The following is a 25,604-nucleotide window of genomic DNA, read 5'->3' on the forward strand; positions in this document are numbered from 1 at the left end:
GCACAGCTTCAGGTTAGGAGGAGCACCAACAACAGCACTGAAGCAAGGTGATTTCCAAAGGGGGTGGGTGTGGCAGGTGTAACATGAGTAGAGCACGGAGAACTGTGGGACTGGGGATGGAGTGGGTCAGCTTTAGGTTCTGGCCTTCGTAGCCTCTCCATATGGCTCCCATGGTGCCCCAGGGCCTTGTTTCTGGTGTCCTCAAAGCTGGTGCCTTCTTCACAGTGGACTCTCTCATACTGTGGGCGCTACCTATGTTGCCTTTATGCTTTCCTATTTTTCCGTAGTCTCCTAGCGGGTGGCAAGGTATGAAGAAAATGGACAAATCAAATGGTCAAATGGGGTTACTTGTGAACAACTTTTGTCAAGGCCTAGATGAGGAATGTGGAAAATTCTGGAAGGTAGAGAGCAACAGGAGGTGAAAAAAAGAATTAATGGCTGGTGTGAACTGCAAAAAAAAAAAAAAAAGCTCTCATGACTCCAGGGCAGGGCACAGGTGGGGGTAGGGGAGGTCATCTGTGATGCTGATAACGTTTCATCTGATGGGACAGAGGGGAATCCCAACCCTCAGAGAGGAGGTCGCCAACTGACCTGAGCTGGGAAGAGGACCGGGATCACGTCGGAGACACCCAGCTCCGTGATTGCTGAGAGATCACAGCAGCGGCTCCACCACTCCCATTTCCTCAGAGATGGAGTGTGGGGGTTGGACTGGGCTGGCTTTGGAATCAGACCAACCTAGTCTCGAATTCAGGCCCCACCACTTACTTTGGGCAAGTATCTTTGCGTCTCTAGGCTCTAGTGCTCTCATCTGTCAGATGGGGACGAGAGGCCCTGTCTCCAGAAGCTGGCGGAGGATCAAGGGAGAGGGTATTTCAATATATACCCTCTTGACATGACAGGTCCAGGAAGCTCACAGTCCAGCAGCTGGTTGCTCCTCAGTAAATATTAATCTCCGTCCTTACTTCTATCTCTAAATAGCTGTAAACTTATGGATTCTGGATCTGTGGCTCAATGCACTGAGTCAATTCCCAATTATCTTGCCTGGCTACCTTGCCCTCCCGGATCCTCAATCCTCAGGGCGCTGAAGTGTCTAAAGGACAGCTCAGTCTGGACAAGATGGAACCAGATGTGGGCAGCCAGGTGGAGGACAAAGGACCCACAACTGGAGGCCAGAGGGCCTGGATTTGATTTCTACCCGACCCAGTCACTAGCTATAGAACATAGGACTGTGGTCAAAATCTCCTTAACGTTTCTGAGCTTCAGTGTTGTCATCCCAACCGTATGTAAAAGTGCTCTGTGGATTGCAAAGTGCAACTGGAATCCCAGCGGTCAGTGGCATTTTAGGACTCCCGGAGACTGATGTGATGATTTGGGGTGGAAATTGTAGCTCAAGTGTTTTGGGCCCTGTACCTAGTGCCCCTGAGCAGCCAAACAAACCCTAACCTCCAACACAGAATGACTATCACGTAGATGGTGGACGTGTTCCCCAAAAGAGCTGAGTCGGTTTTTCTTTGCAATCCCCAAATCCCCCCTCCCCCCTTGCCCCATCGGAATCACCAATTCCTGGCGGCCTGAAAACTTGAAAAACAGTACGATAAACCACTCTCTTGTTTTAACAGCCAGCACAGGGCCGGGCAGGAGGAGCCCCCACCCACGCTTGTTCTGAACACACATCATGCTGCAACCGATGTGAAAACAAGATAAGGAGCAGTGTCTGTCAACAGACTCGGGCCTTCCCTAGAGCGGGGCTGCCTTCCGTGTGCTCTGCACAGAGGGGGGCCCAGAGGCCACACCTGCAGTGCTGCCCTCAGACAGACGTGGTGGCCCAACCTGGCCTGGCCCAGGGAAGGTCAGACAGACACACACACACACACACACACACACACACACACACACACACGGCCAGCTCGCTCATCCTCGCCTCTCACTGCCTTTAAGCATATTCGTAGTGGCCTAGTGCCCCCGGAGAAATCATCACATCAAGGCTCAAATCCTACCTGTAGCTCAGAACTGAGGAATTAAAAACTGTGTGGTCATCAGGCCGAGAACTGTAAGCTCAGTGTGTGTGTTCAGTAACTTCCCGAAGGCTCTACACTACGGGAAGCCCCAGGTGATGTCTTTGAAAACTTTATTTAACTTATTTAGTTTTTAATATATGCAGTGAAACCTTTTTCATATGTTCTGAACAGCTGGTCGTGCAATTAGCTTCATTCCATTATAGAAACCGAACCGTGCTCTCTTTCCTTTTCCTTTCCTTGCCAGCTTAGAAACTTCGTTTTAAACCCCTTTGACCTGGCAGGGCTGCAGGAACCGAGGCGCTAGGACAAAAGTGCTGCAAGGCAGTTCTTTTCTGTTTTTCCTGAGCATCGTGGGACCTCCAGGGAGAGAGGCACAGCGCAGATAAGGGTCCAAACAACATAGCCAAGGGCGAAGAGGACCATGATGCATAAAACATGACATGCTTACATAAAGGCTTCTAAGTCGTGAAAAAAAAATTTTTTTTTAAAGGAACAAAAAAGAAACCCCACAAGGTCTCTTAGAGCTACTGGAATGGCAACAGTATTAGTTGCTTATCAGCACCACCATCTCTGGGTGTCATGTCTCTGAAAACAATGGAGAGACCACCATGGGCTCCAAGGAGACAGTTCCCAGGAGTCATCACCACACAGTCTGGAGGACTTGACATGTTTGCAGAGGAGACCAGAGTGCACCTGCTTTCTGGCCTGCTGGTCCTCGTTCAAGAACTCCTGTCCTGCCATCGTCAGAGCTTCCAGCTCCTTCCAAGCACCCATGCAACAGAGTGATGATCAGAGTGGAAGGAATAAATGCAAGTGTTCTATTTGAATGCAGATCATTTGGGAGTGTCACGCCCTAGGATACCCCAAACTGAGCCCACGCAAAGTGCCAAGCTCTATGCTAGGAGCTGAGACCTCAACACCAATGACACACTTAACTTTGGCATCCAAGGAGCTCCCACCCAGACAAGTCTCTCTTAGCAAATCTTCCTCCCCTGTGCTTACTTACAGTGGTTTCCCGTTGGCCACAGCAGTGCCTGCTAGGCTTCAGCCATTCCCCTATCAGCTTATTAGTTTGGCTACATCTGCATCTATACTCTACTGTATTTATGTAATTTCCCTCTAAAATAACTCATTTACTTTAACTCAAATACAATTTTTATTTTATTTTATTTTATTTTATTTTATTTTATTTTAGTGTTATATCTTTTTTTGATTATAAGCATTTTTAAAGATTTTATTTAAGTTCAATTAACATATAATGTATTATTATTGATTTCAGAGGTAGAAGTCAGTGATTCCTCAGTTGCATATAATGCCCAGTGCTCATTCCATCACATGCCCTCCTTAATGCCTGTTACCCAGTTACCCTGTCCCTCCACCATCCAGAGACCCTCAGTTTGTTTCCTATGATTAGGAGTCTCTTATGGGGGCACCTGGGTGGCAGCAGTTGAGTGTCTCTGCCTTTGGCTCAGGGCATGATCCCAGGGTCCTGGGATCGAGTCCTGCATTGGGCTCCCTGAAGGGAGCCTGCTTCTCCCTCTGCCTATGTCTCTGTCTCTCTCTGTGTCTCTCATGAAGAAATAATTAAAATCTTTTAAAAAAAGTCTCTTATAGTTTATCTCCCTCTCTGATTTTGTCTTGTTTTATTTTTCCCTCCCCTCCTCTATGCTCCTCCGTTTTGTTTCTGTTTTTTTTTTTTAATTTTTAATTTTTTATTTATGATAGGCACACAGTGAGAGAGAGAGAGAGAGGCAGAGACACAGGCAGAGGGAGAAGCAGGCTCCATGCACCGGGAGCCCGACGTGGGATTCGATCCCGGGTCTCCAGGATCATGCCCTGGGCCAAAGGCAGGCGCTAAACCGCTGCGCCACCCAGGGATCCCCGTTTTGTTTCTTAAATTGACATACGAGTGAGATCATAGGATAATGGTCTTTCTCTGATTGACTTGACTCAAAATACTTGTACAGAAAATTTCATAGAACCTCCAGGAAGAGAAAACAAGCACCACTTGCCAGAAACAAAAAATATCCACTAATTAAAAAACGAAAACAAAGCCCAGGAAACACAATATTTTTACTAAATTCCGGTTGCACACTCTTGCCTGCCAGTGCTCTGAGCATAAGGCCGAGGGCTCCCTGTTAGAAAGATGGATAAGTATTCGAAAATGAATATTCAACTGACTGGCTCCGAACGGAGACTCTCCCTGCAACCTTGTAATCAGAAAAGGAGTCATTGCTCACCATGTGATTCATTGTTTCTTAATGTTATGCCTGCATATCACCCAAATCAGACCCCGTGGTCCACACATACCATCTGTGCTTCCTCCTGCACTTCAGGATTGGGTCTCTATAGCTGCATCCCCGGAGCCTCGGGAGTGATGCAGGAGCACGGAGGGCCCTGCACACATATTTGCCAAATGAATCAGGGCATGCATCTCAGCCCTCTTTCTTCCAGCCATACCTATTGGCCTGTGTGCCCTCCGGTGACCCACACCCACTCACAAACCTCCACGTCCCTTTCCATTTTGTGCCCTTTATGGAATGTTTCTCCTTCTCCCCCACTCCACCAACTGATGAACTCTACTTTCCTAGTCTTTCAGCTGTGTCATCATCCCTTCATGGTTTTTCCTTACAACTTTGGGTGGAGAGACTAGGAATCTTTTTCAGTCTCTTGATTATTGGGATTATCACATGGTAATAGGATAATCCTTGTCTATCAGTCCCTAAACTCGAGGGGAGGAAATGTTGCCTCCTATCTCTGGTGCTGAATCAAAGCCTATCAAGCTGTTTCCCTGGATGCTCTTGCTGTACCAGACAAACGCTGTCTTGCCCTTCTCTGAGCCTTTGTGCAGGCTCTGTCTTTGCCTGGAATATCTTCCATAACACGCAAACTCCCTTCCACGTTCCTGCTCTGAGGAGGCCCGTCGCCAGAGCCAGCTGTGACCTTCCTTCCTTCCCCACTGTACCACAATGCCTCCTGGTATCCCTTGTACTGTACGATTAACCCCTGGTCAGTGCAATTCTGTGTTTCTGTACAATTTGGTAAGCTCGGAGCTTCTTGATTTTGCATCCCCAAGGCCTAGAGAGTGCCTGGCATGGAGTGAGTAATCACTACATAGCTTCTGAAGGGATTAATGTCTAGTACAAAAATATTTTTCTATTTACCTCTCCTCCTATCAATTCCAAAACTCCCTAAAGTCACAGTCAGTAAAAGCATCACAATATTAAATGTATTGCTGACATTCTAGGGTGCTTCCTATTTGCCAGGTTCTTTATAAGCATTCTCTCATTTAATTATCCCAACCTTGCAAGGTTGGCATTTCTGTTGATGCCAATTTGCAGGTGAGGAAATCTGAGCTTGGGGAGATGAAGTCACTTGTCCCCGGTTATATAAGTAGCAGAGCCAAGGAATGGACCCAGGCTGGAAAGTCTCCAATGTTCTTTAACTCCCTGTCTGGCCCAGTCTGTGACCCTACTCTGTCCGACCCACTGCCCTCCTTTATGGTCAGAAGCCAAATCCTGGGCAGATGAGCCTGGGCCCATGGAGGGTAGCTTTGACTGTGTCCTTTGGGAGTACAATTGCGCCACCAAGCAGGCCCTGCCTCAAAACAGCCACCATGGCCTCTTGCCTGAGCCGTGGGACTTTGCAAAATTGCCAGCTCCACACCTACCCAGCAGAAGGCCAATCAAGGCAGCCTTTATCACTGATTCCAGAGGTGTCTCTTTTTCATTTGTAAAACAACCCACAAGTTGACATTTAGGGATTTTCCTGCAAATGGCAGGGCTACAAAGAGATGAACTGCTATATTTTAAATCTCAGTAAAACACTTCTTTTTTTTTTTTAATAGAAAGAGAGAGAGAGAGAGAGAGCAGGGTGAGGGGGACAAAAGGAGAGGGAGAGAAAGAATGTTAGGCAGGCTCCATGCCCAGCGCAGAGGCCAATGCAGGGCTCGATCTCATGACCCTGAGATCATGACCTAAGCCAAAACCAAGAGTTGGACACTCAACCAACTGAACCACCCAGGCACCCCCAAAAATACTCCCTGAAGATTGTAAACTTTAAGTTGACCAAAGAGCTAAGTGGCAGTCCAGCAGCACCCAAGGGGAAGGACGAGTCTTGGCACTGTTTCTATAACTGCATTCTCTCGGCACGAGAAGGCCAAAGCTGGTCTTCATAGTCCTGTGTCGACAACCATCTGAGGTAACAAAGGCCGGTTTCCTCCAGTTTGAGAAACGCTGCTCGGCTGCAGAAGTTTCTGTGCACAACACAGTGGCTTTATCTTAGAAAAACCAGCCTCAAACGTGGTATGAAATTTAGGAAGGGGGGAAAAGAGAGGCATCTTATAAAAGCTCCTTCCTGCTTCTTGATGATGTTAACAGATTCTTTATAGGAAAGGTCCAGCACAGGGAGAGGGCAGGACAACACAGCCATGTGGTTTCGTTTTTCTAGTGATGAACCTCTCAGGAGAAACACTCACTTTGGAAAGAGGCACACATATCTGGACGACAAGTTAACCGTGACCTCTAATCCTGGGTTTCTTTCCTTTTGTTGGAAATAAGCATGGTCCAGGGAGAAAAATCCTGGCTGGGGAGGGCTCCGGAAGACCTGGGGTTTGGTTCTGGCTTTGCCACTTATTTGTTTTATGACTTGAACAAATCATTTAAGCGCTCTGGGCTACAGTCTTTCCCAGAAGGGACGAGATCAGGCCCAATTATCAAGAAGTTTCTTTTCAGCTCTGGATGTCTCTGCTAGTAGGTAGAATGTCATACGGAGTAAGAGGACATGTGTGGCCCACTCTTAGGGCTCCCACCCTAAGGTGAGTCCTCTTCCAGTAGCAGCGATGATAATTGGTGGGCTAGTACACCATCCTGAGCCATCATTCCTCATACTTAAGGCACAAAGATGTGAAATAAGGGGACAAGGATGAGTTTTAGAGGGAGGGATGGCTTTGGGTGGCTCTCACTGGCTCTCATGGGCATATATTTAAACTTTAGCAGCCGCTGGGCCATGTAAAATATCTGTGGATTAGGAGTCCAGGTCTCAGCCAGGGATGCCGGGGACAGTGGCAGTCTGGCTGCCATGACCCCATTTGTGGGCCAATGGGTGCCTTACCTAATTGGCTTAAGCAATGGCCGAGCGGATATGACACACTGGCTTCCTGTTTCACCTGCTCTTCTTCCCAAGGACCTTCAGATAGGCTAACACAATGAAACCACATAGCCCTCAAAAACCTTGAGAGTGTAAGCCTACTTTTTTTGGCACCTACAGAAATAATAGGGTGGAAAGTAAACTAGTCTTGAGAGCTACCATTTATGGGTAGCTAACGGTGTGCAAGGCACTCTGCTAAGTACTTTATATGTGTTATTCTATATAACCTTTGTGACAGTACTTTGAAATGGTGTTATATACCTCCATTTTGCAAAAGATAAAACTAATGCCCCTAATCTCACTCCGCTATTCAGGACACAAAGATGTATGCGTGAGAATGTTCACTGCCACAAAATGGCCCAGATTTCTAAAAATAGGGGATTGATTAAATAGCTTTTCCATCTAATGGCATACTAGAAATGCATGAGAAATCATGTTAGAATAATTAGCGACAGAAAAATATGTCACAACAAATTGCTAGGTACGAGTCTCAACAGTTCATATGTAATTACATATAATATATAGAATATAGCACTTCTTCTTCTTTGTAATTTTCTCTAGTTTCCAAAATGTGCACAACACACATGTATCACTTTTTTAAATTGTGGGGCTTTTTAAAGGCCCATCAGATGTAACCAAGAGCCCATCCCCCTCCCACTTAGTGTCTGCATCCTGGAGAAGGTCCTCTCTAATGGATTCAGTTCTAGACAATAGACATTTCCTCAACCAGAACCAAGAGGCCTCCTCAGCTGCTCCCCTTATTCCAGAGATGTACAGTGCATGAGTGAGGGATTGAGTGGGAACTGAAGGCAGACGGACTGTTCTCTGTCTACGGCTGTGGCTTCTACCATACCAACCGGCCCCCATGGCTACACCCTAAAGAAGTCAAGCAGAGAATCCAAAATGAAGCCACCCAATAAAACAAAACAAAATTCACAAACACTGTCTCTGCTCAATTATTATTGTGATCATCATCATCATCATCAGTAGTAGCAGTTACTTAAATGAGGCATTAGTGTCTAGATAGGGAGATGAGACAGTACAGAGTTAGTTTAGCTTCGTGACTTGGAAAATTCTCTCAGCCTGGAGTCCTGGGAGCACCAGGAAAGTGGACATGGAGAAGTGACAAGGCTCTGATTGTGGGGAAAAGAATGTGGGCCTTGGCTTCAGGCCGACAGGAGTCGGAACCTTGATCCCATTTATCAAGTGGGTGACACTGGGCGAATTGTTAACTTTCTCATCTGTAAGATGGGCTTAAAGGGGCCATCCAAAGGAATAGAGATAGTGTGCAGAATGTACAGCGTAGCAGGAGACATGCAATTGGCTTGATCCCCCTCTCCCAGCCCTTCCTCAACCATCCTTTCCCCAGCACAACACACTTGTTCTCCACAATCTTCAAGTTCTAAACTCTTCCCCCTTGTGGGAACGTAGCACAAAGCCTCCCATTTGAAACCCGGTGTTATGAGGGGCTATCTCAAATAGAAGGTTTGAGTCGAAGGGCCAAGTCATGTAAAGTCATGTAATTAGCCATCCCTACCAGATGGGACTCAGGCAGGATCCCACAAATGGCCACTGCCATCTTATGCATACCTGGAGATGTCTCAGTTTTATCCCATTTATTAGATCCTCCTAAAGCATATGAAGTGATGGTAACAAAATCATCTACTGTTTGGGGCATCTGGGTGGCTCAGTCGGTTGGGCGTCTGCCTCTGGCTCAGGCCATGATCCCAGAGTCCCAGAATGGGGCCCAGTGTTCAGGCCCCCTGCTCTGTGGGGAGCCTCCTTCACCCTCTGCCCCTCTCCCTGCTCATGCTCTCTCTAGCATGCCTTCTCTCTCTCTCAAATAAATAAACCTTTAAAAAAAATTAACAACTGTTTGTGTGGCTGAGGATAAACTTTCAACTTTTCATATTGTACTTCACCTCCCTGGAGGTGCAGAAAAACAGGAAACATCTTCATTTTGGGAAAACATAGAGCTCACTCAGAGATCAGTTGACTTGTCTGCAATCAGCTGGCACAGGAGAGTGGAGCTGGGGAAAGAAGGGGATCCAGGGGAAGGGTGCAAGTTAATGCCTGGGCTACTTATTCCACTGAGGACAGGGAGGGGAGATGGAATAGTCTGCCCTCTACTCTCCCTCTCAAGTCCACCACCCTGAGCTCTATTCACGTGCCCAGATGGCCTTTCCTCCAAGGCCACATTCTTTCCCTGTGCCTCACTGGCCAACAGCCTACTCAGCCTGCAGAGATCTAGCCCTTAAATATGCTTTATAGTCACTTTCCCAACTTTTAAGACCACGTCAGCACCCTTTCAATGTTTCTGGTAAATCTGCCACCGCACAAGCCCACAGCACCCCAAAGTGCCAGCTAAAAGCAACAGTTGCTTGCAGCTGGGAGCCCCACAGCAGGGCTCTCGGAGCTCCCTCATAGAACTGTGTGTGAGTCTCGCTGTTTCTACACCAGGACACATGGTGACCAGTTTTTTACATACTCTTCTTCTGTGGGCATTTGTCTCTGACCTGACCTCACTCAGTCTAATGGAGAAAAAAGTCTGCTCCTCCCAGATCCACTTAGGCTTTATCTGGCAGACTTTCTGCCAGGCACTTAGGTAGCCCCGAATATTATGTTCCCCTAAACACGCCAAACCACTTAATGCTGAAGATGGGTTCAGATTTCCCCAGAGGGCTTTCTGAGTGGCCTGGGATGAAACCTGCTTTATGTCGGTCTGTGTTTTCCATGAGCAGAGAAAGGAGCTGTGCCTACTGGTCTGGCAGCCTGGTACTAGAGAGCGTGCCCTGGCTTAGGAGTTGTCAGGCAGGCCTGGTTTCTGATGCTGCCTCACCCCTCACTGCCTCTGGATCCTTGTGCACCGCAGCCCCTCGGAGCCTTGGTTTTCTCATCCGTTAATGGCAGTGATAGTATCTGTTCAGCCATCACCTTAACACAGCTGCTGTGTACGACAATAAAATGCTGGGGATCCCTGGGTGGCTCAGCGGTTTAGCGCCTGCCTTCGGCCCAGGGCAGTGATCGAGTCCTGCATCGGACTCCCTACATGGAGCCTGCTTCTCCCTCTGCCTGTGTCTCTGCCTCTCTCTCTCTCTCTCTCTCTCTCTGTATCTCTCATGAATGAATTAAAAAATCTTAAAAAAAAAAAACAGAAATGCTTCATAAACTGTAATGTGCTAGAACAAGGAGAGGTGTCATCATGATCATGGAGATGTTTCTGCTTCTAACACTTTACATGTAAGAAGTCTGTTTCCACCTACACATGGGAGCACTCCCACCAGGAAACATCCAGAGGGCAAGACCACCCCTGGAAGAAGCACAGGGAGCGGACAAGGATGGACACGTTGATGAACTGTACAATATTCCAGAGCACGTGCTGTGGCAGACTGTTCTGGCAGACAGTAGGGTCAGGGTGAGGAGGGAGATAGTCAAGGACTTAGCTCTCAGGAAGCTACATTCTAGCGGGAGAGGAAGCAGAGAATAAGCAAGCAAGCAGACAAGATTAAGGATAAGTTTTCCTCCCATTACAGGTGCAAGGGGGCTTTCACCCTGCCCATCTTCTCATCCTGAGGCTGCAGGAGCGCTGGCCGCAAACTCTGCGTTAATCCCTGACCTTGCCAGGACAAGATGCGCAGTTTCAGATCTGGGGCACATGAGGACATGTTGGTTGTCTATATTTTTGGCCCAGTGACATGATAAAACATTGATGAGCCAGAAAAGTTAAGGCATGAGAGAGCCAGACAAATGATTTCCCAGTTACGTGAGGATTTCTAACCTCAGCTTGGAATCCTTGTTGAAATCTTTATTTATTTATTTATTATATCTGTTTTGTTTTTGTTTTTTTTCATTGAAATCTTTAAAAAGGAATATAGGCCTACATCCTTTCACTTCTTGTTTTTCCACATCCAGGAAACTGCACAAAATACTTTCAGTTCTAAAATTGTTTGTCTCTTATCCTTCATAATGTCACCTCCTCGGGGAAGCTTCGTGTCAGCCCATGAGACTAACATCCCCCTTCTCCGCAGCTCTGGAGTCTCTAACTCCACCCAGCACTTTCATGATATGCCATCATCCCTGACTTGTCAGATTGTCCTTGGCTCGAGGAAAAGCATCCTCGGCCAGGGCTGTGCTCCATTCGATTTTGAAGCCCCAACATCTACTGTCAGATAGTAGGCACTCAATAAATGCTTGTTCACAAGATCGCTTCTCATTGGTCAATCTTGTGTCTACAGTCAACTTAGTAGATGAGCTAAACATGAACACAGACTATAGGACATACTTTGCCAGTTGGTTTAACAGGACAAATACCCTATTTTAGCTTATTCTTCAAAGACTTTCCGTTTTCTCCTGTAAGGACTTGTTCTGTACCTGGTGTCTTACCAAGAGTTCCTGGTCAGGTGAGGTTTTGATCCAAATGAAATCTACGTTAAAAACTGATAATTCTCTGATCATGATGAGTTCTGTAATGTACACCCAAAAAAAATATTTTTAAAAAACGACAACTATAAGGCAGGGTGCCTGGGTGGTTCAATTGGTTGAGCATCCTACTCTTGGTTTCAGCCCAGGTTATGATCTCGGGGTTGTGGGATCAAGCTGCACGTAGGGCTCTGTGCTCAGTGCTGTCTGCTTGTCCCTCTCTCTCTGCTTCCCTCCACTTTCCCCCCTCTCTATTTCTGGAATAAATAAAGAAAAATCTTAAAAAAAAAAAAAACAAAACTATAAGGCCATAGAGGGTATGTGATCACTGACTACATACTTGACGCAATTATTTTTCAGGTATGATAATGAACCTGTGATTGTATTTTAAAAAGTTATAATCTTCAAGAGGTACATACAGGAATATTTACAGGCAAAATGATATGCTGTCTAGGATTTACTTTTCAAAAATTAGAACAGAAAAGTGGGTAGGGGAGTGCATGGTACAGATGCCCAAAGATCAAGCAGCAAGAACTCGATACACTTGTTTCCCCTATACCGTTCTTATTACTTTTATACAAGTTTGAATATTTCCATTAATAAAATAATTGGTAGTTTACAAAAGTTGTTTGTTTTTTTAGTTCATGAAAGTTTTGATCCCTATGGGGTGACTCTGATGAATTCGATGGGGCAGGGTACTCTTGTACCATGCCAATGCTGCAGGTACTCGGTGGCCACCCTCCCTGGGGGTGGGGGGGCACCTGCAGTGGCCAGAGCGGGGTTATTTCTTTAGCCCTGCTGGATACAGTGAGAGGACAGCTGGTCTCTGGAGACCTGACTACACATCTACCTCAGAGAAGCTCCCAGTTAGATAGAGATGTGTATCTCAGGCTCTGGGAACCCATGGAGGGAGAAAGAAATGTTTCTCAATTTCTCATAGTGGAAAAAGAAATGCTCAGGAAAGGCAGACTGGAAAGAAGACGGACTTTGGAATCAGAAGTTTTGGGTTCCCTCCTTTCCCCATGACTGGAACCAATGAACTTCTCAGTGCTTCAGTGATCTCATCCAGAAAACGGGAACCTGGCTGCCATCTGTATCCGAGATACTGGTGTGAAGATGGGATGTCACATGGGGTGGCGAGAGGCAGCGTGACACGGTGGGTCGGATACTTGGGTCTGAACTGTGGCTCCGCTGCACCATCCACACAGTCAAGTACTAAATAATGAACACCGTTACAATTAATTATTTAAGGAAAAGCAATTGGTTAGAGGCCTCAAACTGAGTCAGCAGGGTACTACTGGGGAGGAGGATTTGCACTGGGCTGTCCTCACCACTAACCTTTGAGCTTCTCTTACAGCTCAATGCAGGCAGCTGATCCACCACCAGTCGCTTTTTGCAGAGTGCAGGGAGATGGGCCATTCCTGTTCTGACAGCTGGGCCACCCCGGGTGGCAGGGATGAATCAGCCCTGCTGCCGCCACGCTCAGCACATAAGGCTTCTCAAGCGGAAGCAGAGCAGCTAGGATGCCCTGACCAAGTGGTGGTTGTATGATGGCAACAGATGACTGTCTCTTTGTGTCCCTGTGCCCCGCAGCACTCAGCCACCTCACCGGTTTCTCCAGGTTCTGAGTAGCAGCATCATGTTTTTTCCCAACCGCAGGGACCAAGCTAGGAAGAGGGACATGCGTGCATATGCGTGCATGGGTGTGTATGCATATGTGTGTGTACATACTGGAGGATGCATGTAAACCCACACCCATTAACCTCAGCGGGGCCAGGCACTATCTCAGTGCCAGAGTGGAAGAACAGGAAACAGGACACCCGAAAGACAGCTGGCAAGACCCCCACTTTCCTGGGCCCCACTTTACTTTGAGGTGTGCTCAGTCATGTTCCTGGAGGACCTCTCTGCATATGAGGTTTCAGAGTGGAGTATATTCAGCTTGAGTGATCCAGGACCATACTCTGAATGTCATCACTGTCTGAAGCACAAGAGGTTCAAGGAGGCAAGAGCTCCATTTCCTTTGTGAGTGACTGTTCCTGTTTGAGGAGTCGGGCTGGGCAGAGAGGGGTGACAGCTGGGAATGTGTATTTATGGATGTGGAATTTAGTGGTGGACTCTTAAAAAACAATTTACAACGCCTTGGATTTTGCAATAAGAATCCTTTAGGCTTGCTCCAGTGTTGTGCAAGAAAACAAGTGGGACACTCCTTTCATTCATTCTATTATGCTTGTAAATAAGGACTGTAAAGAACAAGGTAAAAATAATAGCAAATAGGTATCCATGAAATAATTTCTAGCCAAACTTCACTTCTTATGGAATAGCACCTACACTGACTTTTATTTGGCTAAAAAAAAAAAAAAAAAAAAAAGAAAGAAAGAAAAGAAAAGAAAAGAAAAAGAGGCTTGATATCTTATTTTGGGTATGGAAAAGCCTTGGGTCTTGCCCTGCAGCATACATTTTCCCAGGATGGGCTGCTCACAGCATTTGGTTTTGACATTAAAAAGCCTGTAACTAATTGTTTGTAATTTATCAGAAAGAAAAAGGTAATTTGCCTTTTAAGCATTGCTTATTCTGCTTATGCCACGGAAAAAATAGATAAGGCTCTAGTTCTCCTTTCAAATTGGTTATACTTGGTGTAAAGAATGAACATTTGCTTGGAAGGAAGCAGGTCTGTGTTTGAGTCCTAACCAGTAAGTAGCTGTGTTACTGTGAGAAAGTCAATTTCCCAGTTGGGCCTCCATTTCCTCATCTGAAAATGAGGGTTTGCATGTCATTCCCAGTTCACTGGGTTTTCACAATACGGCATAAAGGTCAGGAGCCATCATATGAAAGCCGAAGGTCTGAATCCTACAGTCAGGAGCAAGCAAACTACAGCCTGTGGTCAAATCCAATCTCCTGCCTACAACCCACAAGAGAAGAATGAGTTTTACATTTTTAAATGGTTGAAAGAAAGAAAAAAAAAAAACACAAGCCAAAAGAATATTGTTGTCACAGGTGAAAATAACATGAAGTTCAAATTTCATTGTCCATAAATAAACTTTTATTGGAACACAGCCATGCTCATCTGTTTACATATCATCTGCCTGCTTTTGCACGACAACGACAGTGAAGTTAAATAGTTGCCACAGAGACCATGAGGCCTGTAGAACTGAAAATATTTATTATCTGGTCCTTTATCAAGTTTACTGACCCTTATCACAGACAGTAGGTCTCCAGCATTAATGTCACACTGATTACCTAGGGATCTTATTACAATGTAGTGGGGGTACACCTGGGTGGCTCAGTGGTTGAGCGTCTGCCTTTGGTTCAGGACATGATCCTGGGGTCCTGGGATTGAATCCCCCCATCAAGCTCCCCTCAGGGAGCCTGCTTCTCCCTCTGCCTGTGTCTCTGCCTCTCTCTGTGTCTCTCATGAATAAATAAATAAAATCTAAAAAAAAAAAAAAAAAAGTAGTGGGTTTGGGGTGGAGCTGAGGTTCTGCATTTCTGCCAAGCTCTAGAGTGGGCCGGAGCCACTGGTCCAGGGACCACATTCTGAGTGGCAAGGCTAGGTTCTAATCAGCCAAATCTGGTTATGCCATGATTTGTTCAACATCCTCTGGTGCCTTTGCAGAGCCTTCAAATAAACTCAGACTCCTTACTACCAGGCAATTCTGTCCGGTTTCATTTGTCCCCCTGTGCATCTCACACACACATCCAGAAACACGTTCCCACACATCCACACACATGCCTTCTGCTCCCCAATGCACCGGGCTTTCACATTCACATGCCTGTGCACTCACGGGCCTTTTTGCCTAGAACATTCTCTCGTCTCCCCATCCCTCCACCCTGGACGTGTCCAACTGTCCAGCTTCTTGTCCTTTATGTTTCAGCTTAAGGGGCACCTCTTTTGAAAGGAGCCTCCCCACGGTGCCCGGGTGGCTCAGTGGTTGAGCATCTGCCTTCGGCTCAGGTCGTGATCCTGGGATCCTGGGATTGAGTCCCACATCGGGCTCCCCGCAGGGAGCCTGCTTCTCCCTCTGCCTGTGTCTCTGCCTCTCTCTGTGTCTCTCGTTTATAAATAAATAAAAGAAAAAAAGAAAAGAAAGAAAGAAAGAAAGAAAGAAAGAAGAAAGAAAGAAAGAAAGAAAGAGAAAGAAAGAAAGAAAGAAAGAAAGAAAGAAAGAAAGAAAGAAAGAAAGAAAGAAAGAAAGAAAGAAAGAAAGAAAAAAAGAGAGAAAGAAAAGGAAGGAGCCCTCCTGGATTCCCTGAGGCTGAGTTGAGTGGCCCTTTAGCGAGGTCCCTTAGTGCCTCCTGACCCTCTTCATGGCCTGAATCACACGCCCCAGGACCTGTGTCCTTCAAGCAGAGGCCGTGGCATGTACTCCTGCACGGCCACTAAGCAAGCAGAGCGCTCGGCACATAGCAGGGGTACAACACGCATTATTTGGAATGGAACCACAGAAATGCCCACAGACACCATGAGGCCTGTAGAACCGAGGAACCTGTAGAACCAGCACATCCAGTGAAAAGCTGGGGCCGCAGCCTGCACTGTCTGAATCCTGGTGCGTGTCTGCTTTTCCCCAAGCCAGGCCTCCGAGGTCGATGCTCTCCGTTGCAACTGACGGAGGAATTAGTTGTATCAGTGTTTCAAGGAGACGGAAAGTCAGCCTGTTGTCTGAGACTCAGAGAGCTTGGGGCTAGCAGCCTCCTCCCGGGGCTGGCCCCTTTGCGGAGTCAGAGGACTCCTGAACCGGGAGCGGCTCCTGCAAACACACCCCTGGAACTCGGAGCCCGTGGGGCCCGGTACCGGCAGCTCCGCCTGCGGCAGGGAGACCCTGGGCCTGGGCCTGACTCGGGGAGGTGCTCCCGAGAAGTGCTCCGGGAGCAGATGCCTGAGGCCGAAGGCATTTTCCTTCTCATTTCTTGTGGTTCCTCTTTCCTTGCTGGTTACCTGAAGCCAGAGGAATGTGGATCAGCCGGCCAGACGGAGGCAGAGCGCAGGCCCAGTGGACAGAAGGGCAGGCGCCACGATCCCGGCAGCCCAGCCAGTGGAGAGGGCTGGGGAAGGAGGATGGGTGCTGGGGGGGGGGGTTGGGGGGAGTCTGTGTGGAGGGTGCTGGATGCCTGGTGTGGCATCTTCCCCACCTTTCCTCCACCTGGCCGAAAGTTCCATCCTTAACTTCCCAGAGCTGCTCTCTCCAGAAGGCCGTTGAGAGCTGCTATGGATTGGACTGAATTGTGTCCCCTCCAATCTCACACATTGAAGCCCTACCCTCCAACGTGAGCATCTGATGGTATTTGAAAATGAGGCCTCTGCGAGGCCACGAGGGTTAGATAAGCTCATGATCGGGGAGCACAGATCTGATAGGATTCGGGGTCCTTGTAAGATGAGGAACTTCTCTCCACAGGCACCTGCCCAGGGCAAGGCCATGTGAAGATGCGGGGAGGAGGGAGCCATCTGCAAGCCAGGAAGAGGGCCCTTGCCAGAACCCTAACCCTGCCAGGCCTTGATCTTGGATTTCCAGCCTGCACACCTATGAGAGAGTAACTGACGGTGGTTTAACTGCCCAGTCCGTGGCACTTTATCCGGGCAGCCCGGGGTGACTACACCGCAGCCTCCCTTCACAGATAATCTGATCAAGCTCCATTTCCTTTAATGAACCTTCATCATTAAGCTCATGAAGGAAGCAGGGACCAGCCCAGTTCTGCTTGCCATCGTCCCCCTGGCATGTAGTATAGAGCACACAAATAATAAATGTTGGGGCGCCTGGATGGTTTAGTCGGTTAAGCATCTAGCTCTTAGTTTGGGCTCAGGTCATGGTCTCAGGGTCATTAGATTGAGCCTGGTAAAGGGCTACACGCTAAGTGGAATCTGTTTAAAGACTCTCCCTCTGCCCCCACCCTGGTGCTCTTGATGCTTGCTCTCTCTCAAATGAATAAATATATAAAGAGAAGAAATAATAAATGTTAATAAAGGAATGAGCATACTGAGTGCTCACTAAGTACTAAGCACCATGCAAAGTACTAGGGAAACAAGAAAAACTAAGGCACCATCACTTCAAGGAGACACAGTCCAGTCTGGAGGAGACGTGTAAACCAACCATGATGATGTGACAGGCAAAGCGCTCCAAAGAGGCATGGGATGGGGCGCATCTAGCGTGCTGGGGCAGGACACACAGATGTGCATGCCCACATATATACCCACCACCTCTGTGCGCCCTCGTCCTGCCCCAGGATGGCAGTGGGGACAGCCTGACCCAGAAGTGAGAAACGAGTACTGCAATCTGAGAAACGTTCTCAAAGGGTGGCCCGTGTGAAAAGGACGTTTATGATTTCACTTGAGAAAAAAGCACACCCAGGAAGAAGGCTCCTGTTGATTCATCGATTAACACTGTGTTCAAATTGTGGGAACTTGAGCAAAGACAGCTGAGCTCTACAGAGTACGGGGGGCGGGGTGTGGGGTGCAGGGGTAGGTGAGGATGAGGGGGCTGGAAGGACAGGCAACCACCAAGTGGTCATCACCTCCTAAATGATACCTGGAAACACAGACAAGGGAGCCAAAGGGAAAGTAGCAGAAGGCCTTTCAGCAGCAGCTCAACATGGGCCTGCTGGGTACTCTTGAACCCTTAAAATGAAATCTTCAAAGAATCTTTAGGAGGAGGTGGGAAGGGAAAGGCTCCAAAACCAGCCTGACCTGGCCATGTTGGTGTAGTCATTCACAAGTTACAAAAAGTTTTTGATTGATCTGCCTGGCATTTCTCATTTGTAAAATGGAAACACTACCTACTGGTCCCCTCAGGATGAAGAAAAGAGTAACACACACACACACACACACACAGTAGGTTCACAACAAAAGTAAGATCTTACTAGCTATCTCTAATTAAGAAGCTCCAAGAAAAAAAAAAAAAAACAACCTGCAGTCTCAAGACGGCCCTTTGACAGCTTGGAGGAAAGCTGGCTCCCCTTGCAGCGCGTCCTACCTCCTTGTTTGGTGATTATCCACTGCTTCTGTATCTGTCTGCCCCTCTCCTAATCTCAGGGATCCACGGGGGCCAGGAATGCATCCTGTTTGTCTGCGGCTCGTCGATCTACATGACCCTGGGCGCATCCGAGGCGCTCCTGGAAACTCTGGATAATTAATTGCACAGATGGGCAAAGCAGACGTAAACCGTCTTACCCAAAGTCACAGGAAAGATCAGCCGAGGAGCACGTTCTAGAACTTTGACCTCACAGTCCATTGACTTCTTGAGACCACATGGTTACAGACCAAACAGAACAAAGCCTCTGATCTCATCCGGGGACAGACGCATTCCTCTCCAAGTCCCCACCACATGGGAACTGCCACCCAACACTGAGCAGCCCATGTCATCTTCCTCCCTCTCAGAGGTGGCATCCACACTTTCACAAGGAGAAGCAGACACAACACTCGAAACAACTCTTAAGACACCTTCCTGCGATGTGGGCTATAAACACAGGAAGCAGCAGCTGGCTGAGCTGCCAGTAACGTTTATTTGCCAGTCAGAGTGCTAGAGCTCTGTGTGTGAGCTTAAAGCTGTCATCCAGGAACAAAAATAAACCAGTAAAGCAGCAATTGAGGCACCCTGACTGAGGTCTAACGGAAAGGGCTTTGGCGTCAGAAACCCTAGGGTTAGGGATGCCTGGGGAGCTCAGTGGTTGAGCATCTGCCTTTGGCTCAGGGCATGATTCTAGAGTCCCAGGATCGAGTCCCAGGATGGGATCCCCACAGGGAACCTGCTTCTCCATCTGCCTGTGTCTCTGCCTCTCTCTGTGTGTCTCTCATAATACATAAATAAAATCTTAAAAAAAAAAAAAAAAAACGAAAGAAAATAAACCCCAGGGTTAGAGACCCAGCTCTGTCACATATTCATGAGGCATGGTAAATCACCTTTTGAGGCCCTATTTGCTCATTTGCAAATGGGTCTATTAATACTAACTGCATGGGTTTTCAGTGAAGAGTAACCGACATAGTGTTTGTAAGGCGCTGAGGCTAGTGACTGGCACATACGAGATGATTATAAATGGCATTTACCATCATGGTCCTTGATGTTTCCCCAAAGGAGTTGAATATACTTATGTCCACACCAAAACCTGCATGCAGATGTGTATGGCAGCTTTATTCATAACTGCCAAAACTTGAAAGCGACCAAGTTGTCCTTTATTTGGTGAATAGATAAATAAACTGTGGTCATCCAGACACTGAAATATTAATCAGTGCTCAAAAGAAATGGACTATCAAGCCATGAAGACATGGAGTGACATCAAATTATATTATCAAGTAAGAGAAGCCTATCTGGAAAGGCTGCATGGTGTAGGGTTCCAACTATATGATATATTGGAAAAGGCAAAACTATGGAGTGGCTGCAGGAGGAGGAATGCCCGGGGTTGTGGGGGTAGGGGTGGGGGGATGCATAGGCAATAGGTAGGATACAGAGGCTTTTTCAGTGCAATGAAAATACTCTGTATGACACTATTAGGATGGATACGTGTCCATTTTACATTTGTCCTAACTCATAAAATATATGATGCCAACAGTGAACCCCAAGGTAAACTACAGGCTTTGGGTGATTGTCATGTGTCACTATAGATTCGTTCATTGTAACAAAGATACCACTCTGGTGAGTGGTGTTGAGGATGGGAGAGGCTGGGGCATGTGTGGGGGCAAGGGGTAATGGGAAATCTCTATATTTTGTTATTAACCTAAAACACCTTTAAAAAATAGTCTTTATTTTTTTTAAGATTTTATTTATTTATTCATGAGAGACAGAGAGAGAGAGAGACAGAGACACAGGCAGAAGGAGAAGCAGGCTCTATGCAGGGAGCCCGATGTGGGACTCGATCCTCGGACCTTGGGATCACGCCCTGTGCCAAAGGCAGGCGCTAAACTGCTGAGCCACCCAGGGATCCCCTAAAAAATAGTATTTAAAATGCACTTCACACTGTCCAGATCTTCGGAAGAACCATGGGCCTCCAGGCAGAGTGATTTGCTAGCTCCTGGGCCATTCCACAGCACAGTCTATATCTCTCTGTTTCTTGGCACATAGCAGTGTGCAATGCACTTATTTGATCACGTCTCGGTCCTCCCTAGTAGACTGAGGGCACCAAGGCAGCAGGGGCCATTCCTTATGCATCATTTTTTCTTTTGATCCTGGCAGGGTGCAAGCCTGATAATTGTGTGTTGAAAAAACAAACAAACAAAACCATCCCATGAACAGGAAATCGGTGCATGGGGGAGAAGGAGGCACCCTGGACCCTGACATACAACTCTCTGATGGTACTCCCAACATTTTGGCAGGAGTCCAGCAGTGAGCAGAGAAAGGCTAAAAAAACATGGTAGTACTTCCTCCTTCATGGTGACCTTCTTCCTTTTCGTTTAAAGGAGAAAACTCCCTTTGTAGAAAGGCAATCCCAGAGCAAAGAAAACCAAACAAGGAAATAACCTTGGATTCTTTAGCAAAACGTGTTGCAACATACGTTCTCTCCATCATCAGAAACTGCACTGACAACGGAAAGGACATCAGCCCTTCTAGAATTTTCTGTTGCAAAGAGTTCAAGGCTGACTTAAGGCTAATTCTTTTACGGCTGAAATCTCCAGCCTCCTTAATGTGTTATAAAACTCAAAGCCACCCTCCTGCCCATTCTGTCCAACTTACAAGTTCTTTCTCAGAGCCGATTCTTAGGGCGGCTGTTTTACCCTGACTTGGTTACACTGGACTTGTACATCTCCTCTGCATGCGGCTCACTGCTGCTGCTTCTCTGACCCTCTGCCCACTCCCTCCATCCCAAAGTGATCACATGCCCGGAGCTGATTCCACATCAGTGAGTACTGCCCAACAAGTGAGTGCTTGAGGCTCACCCTTCAGAGCCCCTCGTCTGACTCCCTGAGTTCAGCACTACGCATCCCTTCAACCCTTGCGTGTGAATGATCCATTTCTAACCAACCCCGCTGGGGCTGCTCCAGAAAGGATGCCTGGGAAGGGGGTGATCAGAGAATCCAGAGACTTGGCACCAAGACATTTTAAAGGGAGCAGGCTTGGAGGTCAGATCCACCCCCTCACTAGCTCTCCCTACCTCTTGGCTATCCAATATCTGTATGCTCATGATCCTGGGATTGCCTAGTTGCACCCCTTAATTGTTTTGGGTGCATTTCACTTCTGTAGGCCTTTTTTCCTATTTTATTTTATTTATTTTATTTTATTATTATTATTTAGTTTCAGAGGTGGAATTCAGTCATTCATCAAATGCATATAACACCCAGTGCTCATTCCATCAAGTCTCCTCCTTAATGCCTATCACCCAGGTACCCCATCCCTTCACCCATCCATATTTTAAATAGAGGAAATGATCAGCTATACAGTCAGAGCTGTAGAATCATGCATGTGAAAGCACCTATCCAGAAGCTTCCTCATAAAGGACACCCTCAGATTTCATATCCTTCCACACAGACCTCAGATCTCAGGCTGGCCCAGCCTACTCCCTGCAGGGACTTCAGATATGCTCTCCAACCTAGAACTCCAATCCTTCTGAGGAGGCTGAAAAGGAAGCTCAGTCACAGTCATAACTGGCAGAGAAAATACTACCTCGGGACGCAGAGTACAGCACAGTTGGGCCACTGGTTTCCAAACTGTTTTTCTGGTGAACTAGAGTCTGCCCCCACCAAACCACTCCTCTCACCCCCAGCAATGTAACTAACCCACTGAGGTCCACAAAATAAGCATCCTCTTTTCTTACGGTAGCCCTCAAGACATCAGAAGAGAGAACCTTCCTCCCTCTCTATCTTATCACATGATATTGCAGGCTTCTGCTTGCATCTATCTTACCCAAGAGCTTGAGAGCTCCTTGTGGTCAGGGACGGGGTCTTACTCATATCAGTACCTCCAACGCTCGGCACAAATCCTAGGTGCCTGGCATCAAATCGTTGCTCAGTAACTTTTTGTTGAATTATAGGATCTTCTTTCAGACTAGGGATGCTTGGGGGCTCAGTGGTTGAGCGTCTGCCTTCAGCTCAGGGTGTAATCCCGGGGCCCTGGGATCAAGTCCCACATGGGGCTCCCCGCAGGGAGCCTGCTTCTCCCTCTGCCTAGGTCTCTGCCTTTCTCTCTGTGTCTTTCTTGAATCAATAAAATCTTTAAAAACAAAAAATCTTCAGACTAAACACAGTTAGCCCCACACTATCTGTTTCCTGGGTCAACTGAAAAGAGCATTGGCTAGTTCCCCACCATGCCTAAGATGGAAAGGAGAAATTAAGAAAGAAATTCAAATGAGACTCACCCCTTTATCTCTCATATCTTTCAGAGCCAGCTGTCTAGCAAGCATCAACCTTCTTTGTTTATTCAAGGTCCCCTGAGAGTCATTCGATTTGAAAGCCTCCACCAATTATGCTATGTTGCTGAAGTGGTTTCCCTGGCATCCAGCCCCTCTTCCCCCCGCTGGCCCACCTCCCCACCCTGCAGGCCCGCAGGCTGGCAGCCACAGGCCATGACAGGACAGGCGCCCTTGCCTCCTCCTTGCCATGGTTTGATGGATGAAGTGACACCCAGAGGTCTGCGGTGCCTAAAGCAGTCAGACAGCAGAGGGGTAGGCCCGTCTGTTCAGCCTTACAGTTGAGAGCCCTGTGATCTTACAGTTGGAGGAAGATAAGAACTTCAAACGTGCTCCTCCATCCTGATGCACAGAGTTGCTGAAGGTCTCGGGGAGGCTGGAGGTCCCTAAAGGCTCATCTTGATGATCTGTTGATCTATAAGCACCACCTAAAAGCTGACTCCCCGGGGTCCCCTGCCATCATCACCGCACTGCTGACGTGTCGGGAATTCTTCCTGAGAAGGAGAGTAGCTCTGTGTACTTGTGAGCCAGGAGTGGTGTGGCTGTGCGTGGAGTTCTGCACCAGGGCAAAGAGCCGTTCCATAGGCCTGGACCAACTCCTCTCATCCCCTTGCCCCTCCCCAGAACGCTTATCCAATCAATCGAATGCGACGCAAATCATCCCTAGGCCCCAGGTCTTAAGGATGTTGGGAAGAGAACTTAGGAATGCACAGATTTACAGTGGCTCGTTAACTTATACCCAGAGTCCAACTGACTGCGTCCCACATAACCCTGTGATTCCAAAGCTAGTGATCTGAACCACCATATATCTACTATTTATTGTGCACTGAAGAGTCGGCTCTGCACTATTTTGTGTGTATTATTTCATAGGCAAACCACCACATACTCTGTCCAAGGAGCCCCTCATGCAGGCCACACAACAGGAGGATGTTTCCTATTTCTACTGTGGAGGGTTCAATTTGCAACACAGGTAGCAGCCAGGAGAGGTTCTGTAAACTCCCTGAGTATAATCCTGTGCCTGTCTTCTCAAAGTCTGGAGGTGAGATGGGTAGTGTGTACACACACATACACACACACAGACACACACGCTTTCAGAAAGGATGATATCACTGTAACTCTATAGGAAATCAGTAGACAGCCAACCACATTGCAACTATTTGGGCCCAGTAAGGGATTAAACCAATGAGCAAATCAGGTTGCCTTCCTGACCCCAGTTCTACGAATCTAAGGACACCACATTATTTCTCTGGACCTCAAGTTTGCTTCCTCCTGCTACTCTCAAACTTAACTAAACACCAGCTACACATCAACACAGTGGGTGCTGGTTAAGAACTCAGACCTGAGAATCCGACCACCTGAGGTTTGCCCCTTGGGTCTACCACTTACTAGCTGTGTGGTCTTGGGCAACTCAAAAATTTCTGTGCCTCAGTTCACTCACCTGTAAAATGGGTATGATGACAGTTCCCATCTCATGAGGTTGTTATGAAGAATCGACAAAATAATGCCCATGCAAAGCTTTAAGATCCTGCCTGGCACACAGTAGGCACTCAGCGAGGATTAGCGATGTATACTCGGTGCTGGGGTTGTAGTGATGAGGGCAACGAGACAACCAGTCAGGAGTTAGGAATAGGAAAGGCGAATGAAGAGACTTGGTGGATCTCTGTTGTGTATGAAACATCACGCACTAAGAGGACATGCAGATTGAGAGTGTCACACACACATGCTGTGTAGAACAATGGCCCCCAAAGATAGCCTCGTCCTAATCCCCAGAACCTATGAATATGTTCCCTTCTGGGGCGAAAGGGACTTTGCAGACATGGCCAAGTTCAGCATCTTGAGTTAGGGTGTTGCAGTTGTTAGGGTCTTTCTGAGGGAGACGGTGAGGCAGGAGAGGCAGAGACAGGTGGAAGCAGAAATGGGAGTGGTGCATTCTGCGGGTGGAGGAAGGGGCGATGAGCCAAGGAATGCAGATGCACTCCGGAAGCTGGCAAAGTCAAGGAAACAGGCTCCCTCCTAGAGCCTCCAGCAAGAGCACAGCTCTGTTGCCATCTTGATTTTAGGCCATGATGTCCATTTTGGATTTCTGATGTCCTGACGTTAAGAGGACAAATGTGTGTTGTTTTAAGTTAGTAAATTTTTTGCGTAGCAATAGGAAACTATACTACAGATGCTTTTGGTCACATGTACTGTATTTCACAAAACCTCTTGTTGTTCACAAAAGCCACTTGCTAACTCATTATGACTCACGTCCCTACTTCCTAAAAGGGGTGAAGTGAAAATTTAAGCTTCCAGAAGGAAGCGTTCACTTTGATGGAACTAGCCTGTCAAGTGGCTCCTCATGTTCCTCGTTCACAAAATTAGCTTCTCCGAAGCAACAGAGCTTGGTTAGGGAGGACTAGAGCAATTCACCAAATGTCACACAAAACCAACAGTTCACAGACTCTGCAAGAGCCTCAAGGTACCAGGACCCAATCACTGACAAGTAGTATCACTTTACATGTACATGACTTTTGTGATTTTTATTATACGTATATACATCACCTCATTTTGATTCATCCAACTATCGAAATGCTTGATCAAAACCGCATCCTGAAAAAGTGACAGATCCAGAATTTGAAGCCAGTCTTTTGTCTCTAAAGTCAGTCTTCTTTCGGCCATAGCAGAAGGCAACATTTGTTCTTACCCTCCTAGGCAGAT

The 25,604-nt window shown here is 47.3% G+C and overlaps 1 protein-coding gene across 4 annotated transcripts in view; it reads right to left on the bottom strand.

The window, feature by feature from the left end:
• The window catches only part of UBASH3B (ubiquitin associated and SH3 domain containing B), a 139,220-nt gene that overhangs the window by 99,798 nt on the left and 13,818 nt on the right, over positions 1-25,604 (bottom strand). The window contains exon 1 of one of the 4 annotated variants that reach the window (XM_025465185.3): positions 18,548-18,775. The exons of the other annotated variants lie outside the window; for them this stretch is intronic. Within the exon in view, the coding sequence (XP_025320970.1) occupies positions 18,548-18,675 (128 nt within the window). The 5' untranslated portion in view covers positions 18,676-18,775. Of the gene's footprint in view, positions 1-18,547; positions 18,776-25,604 lie in introns of those variants that run through there. 4 annotated transcript variants of the gene reach the window in all.

Source organism: Canis lupus, chromosome 5 (assembly GCF_003254725.2).
Source record: "Canis lupus dingo isolate Sandy chromosome 5, ASM325472v2, whole genome shotgun sequence".
In the NCBI taxonomy this organism is placed as follows: domain Eukaryota; kingdom Metazoa; phylum Chordata; class Mammalia; order Carnivora; family Canidae; genus Canis; species Canis lupus.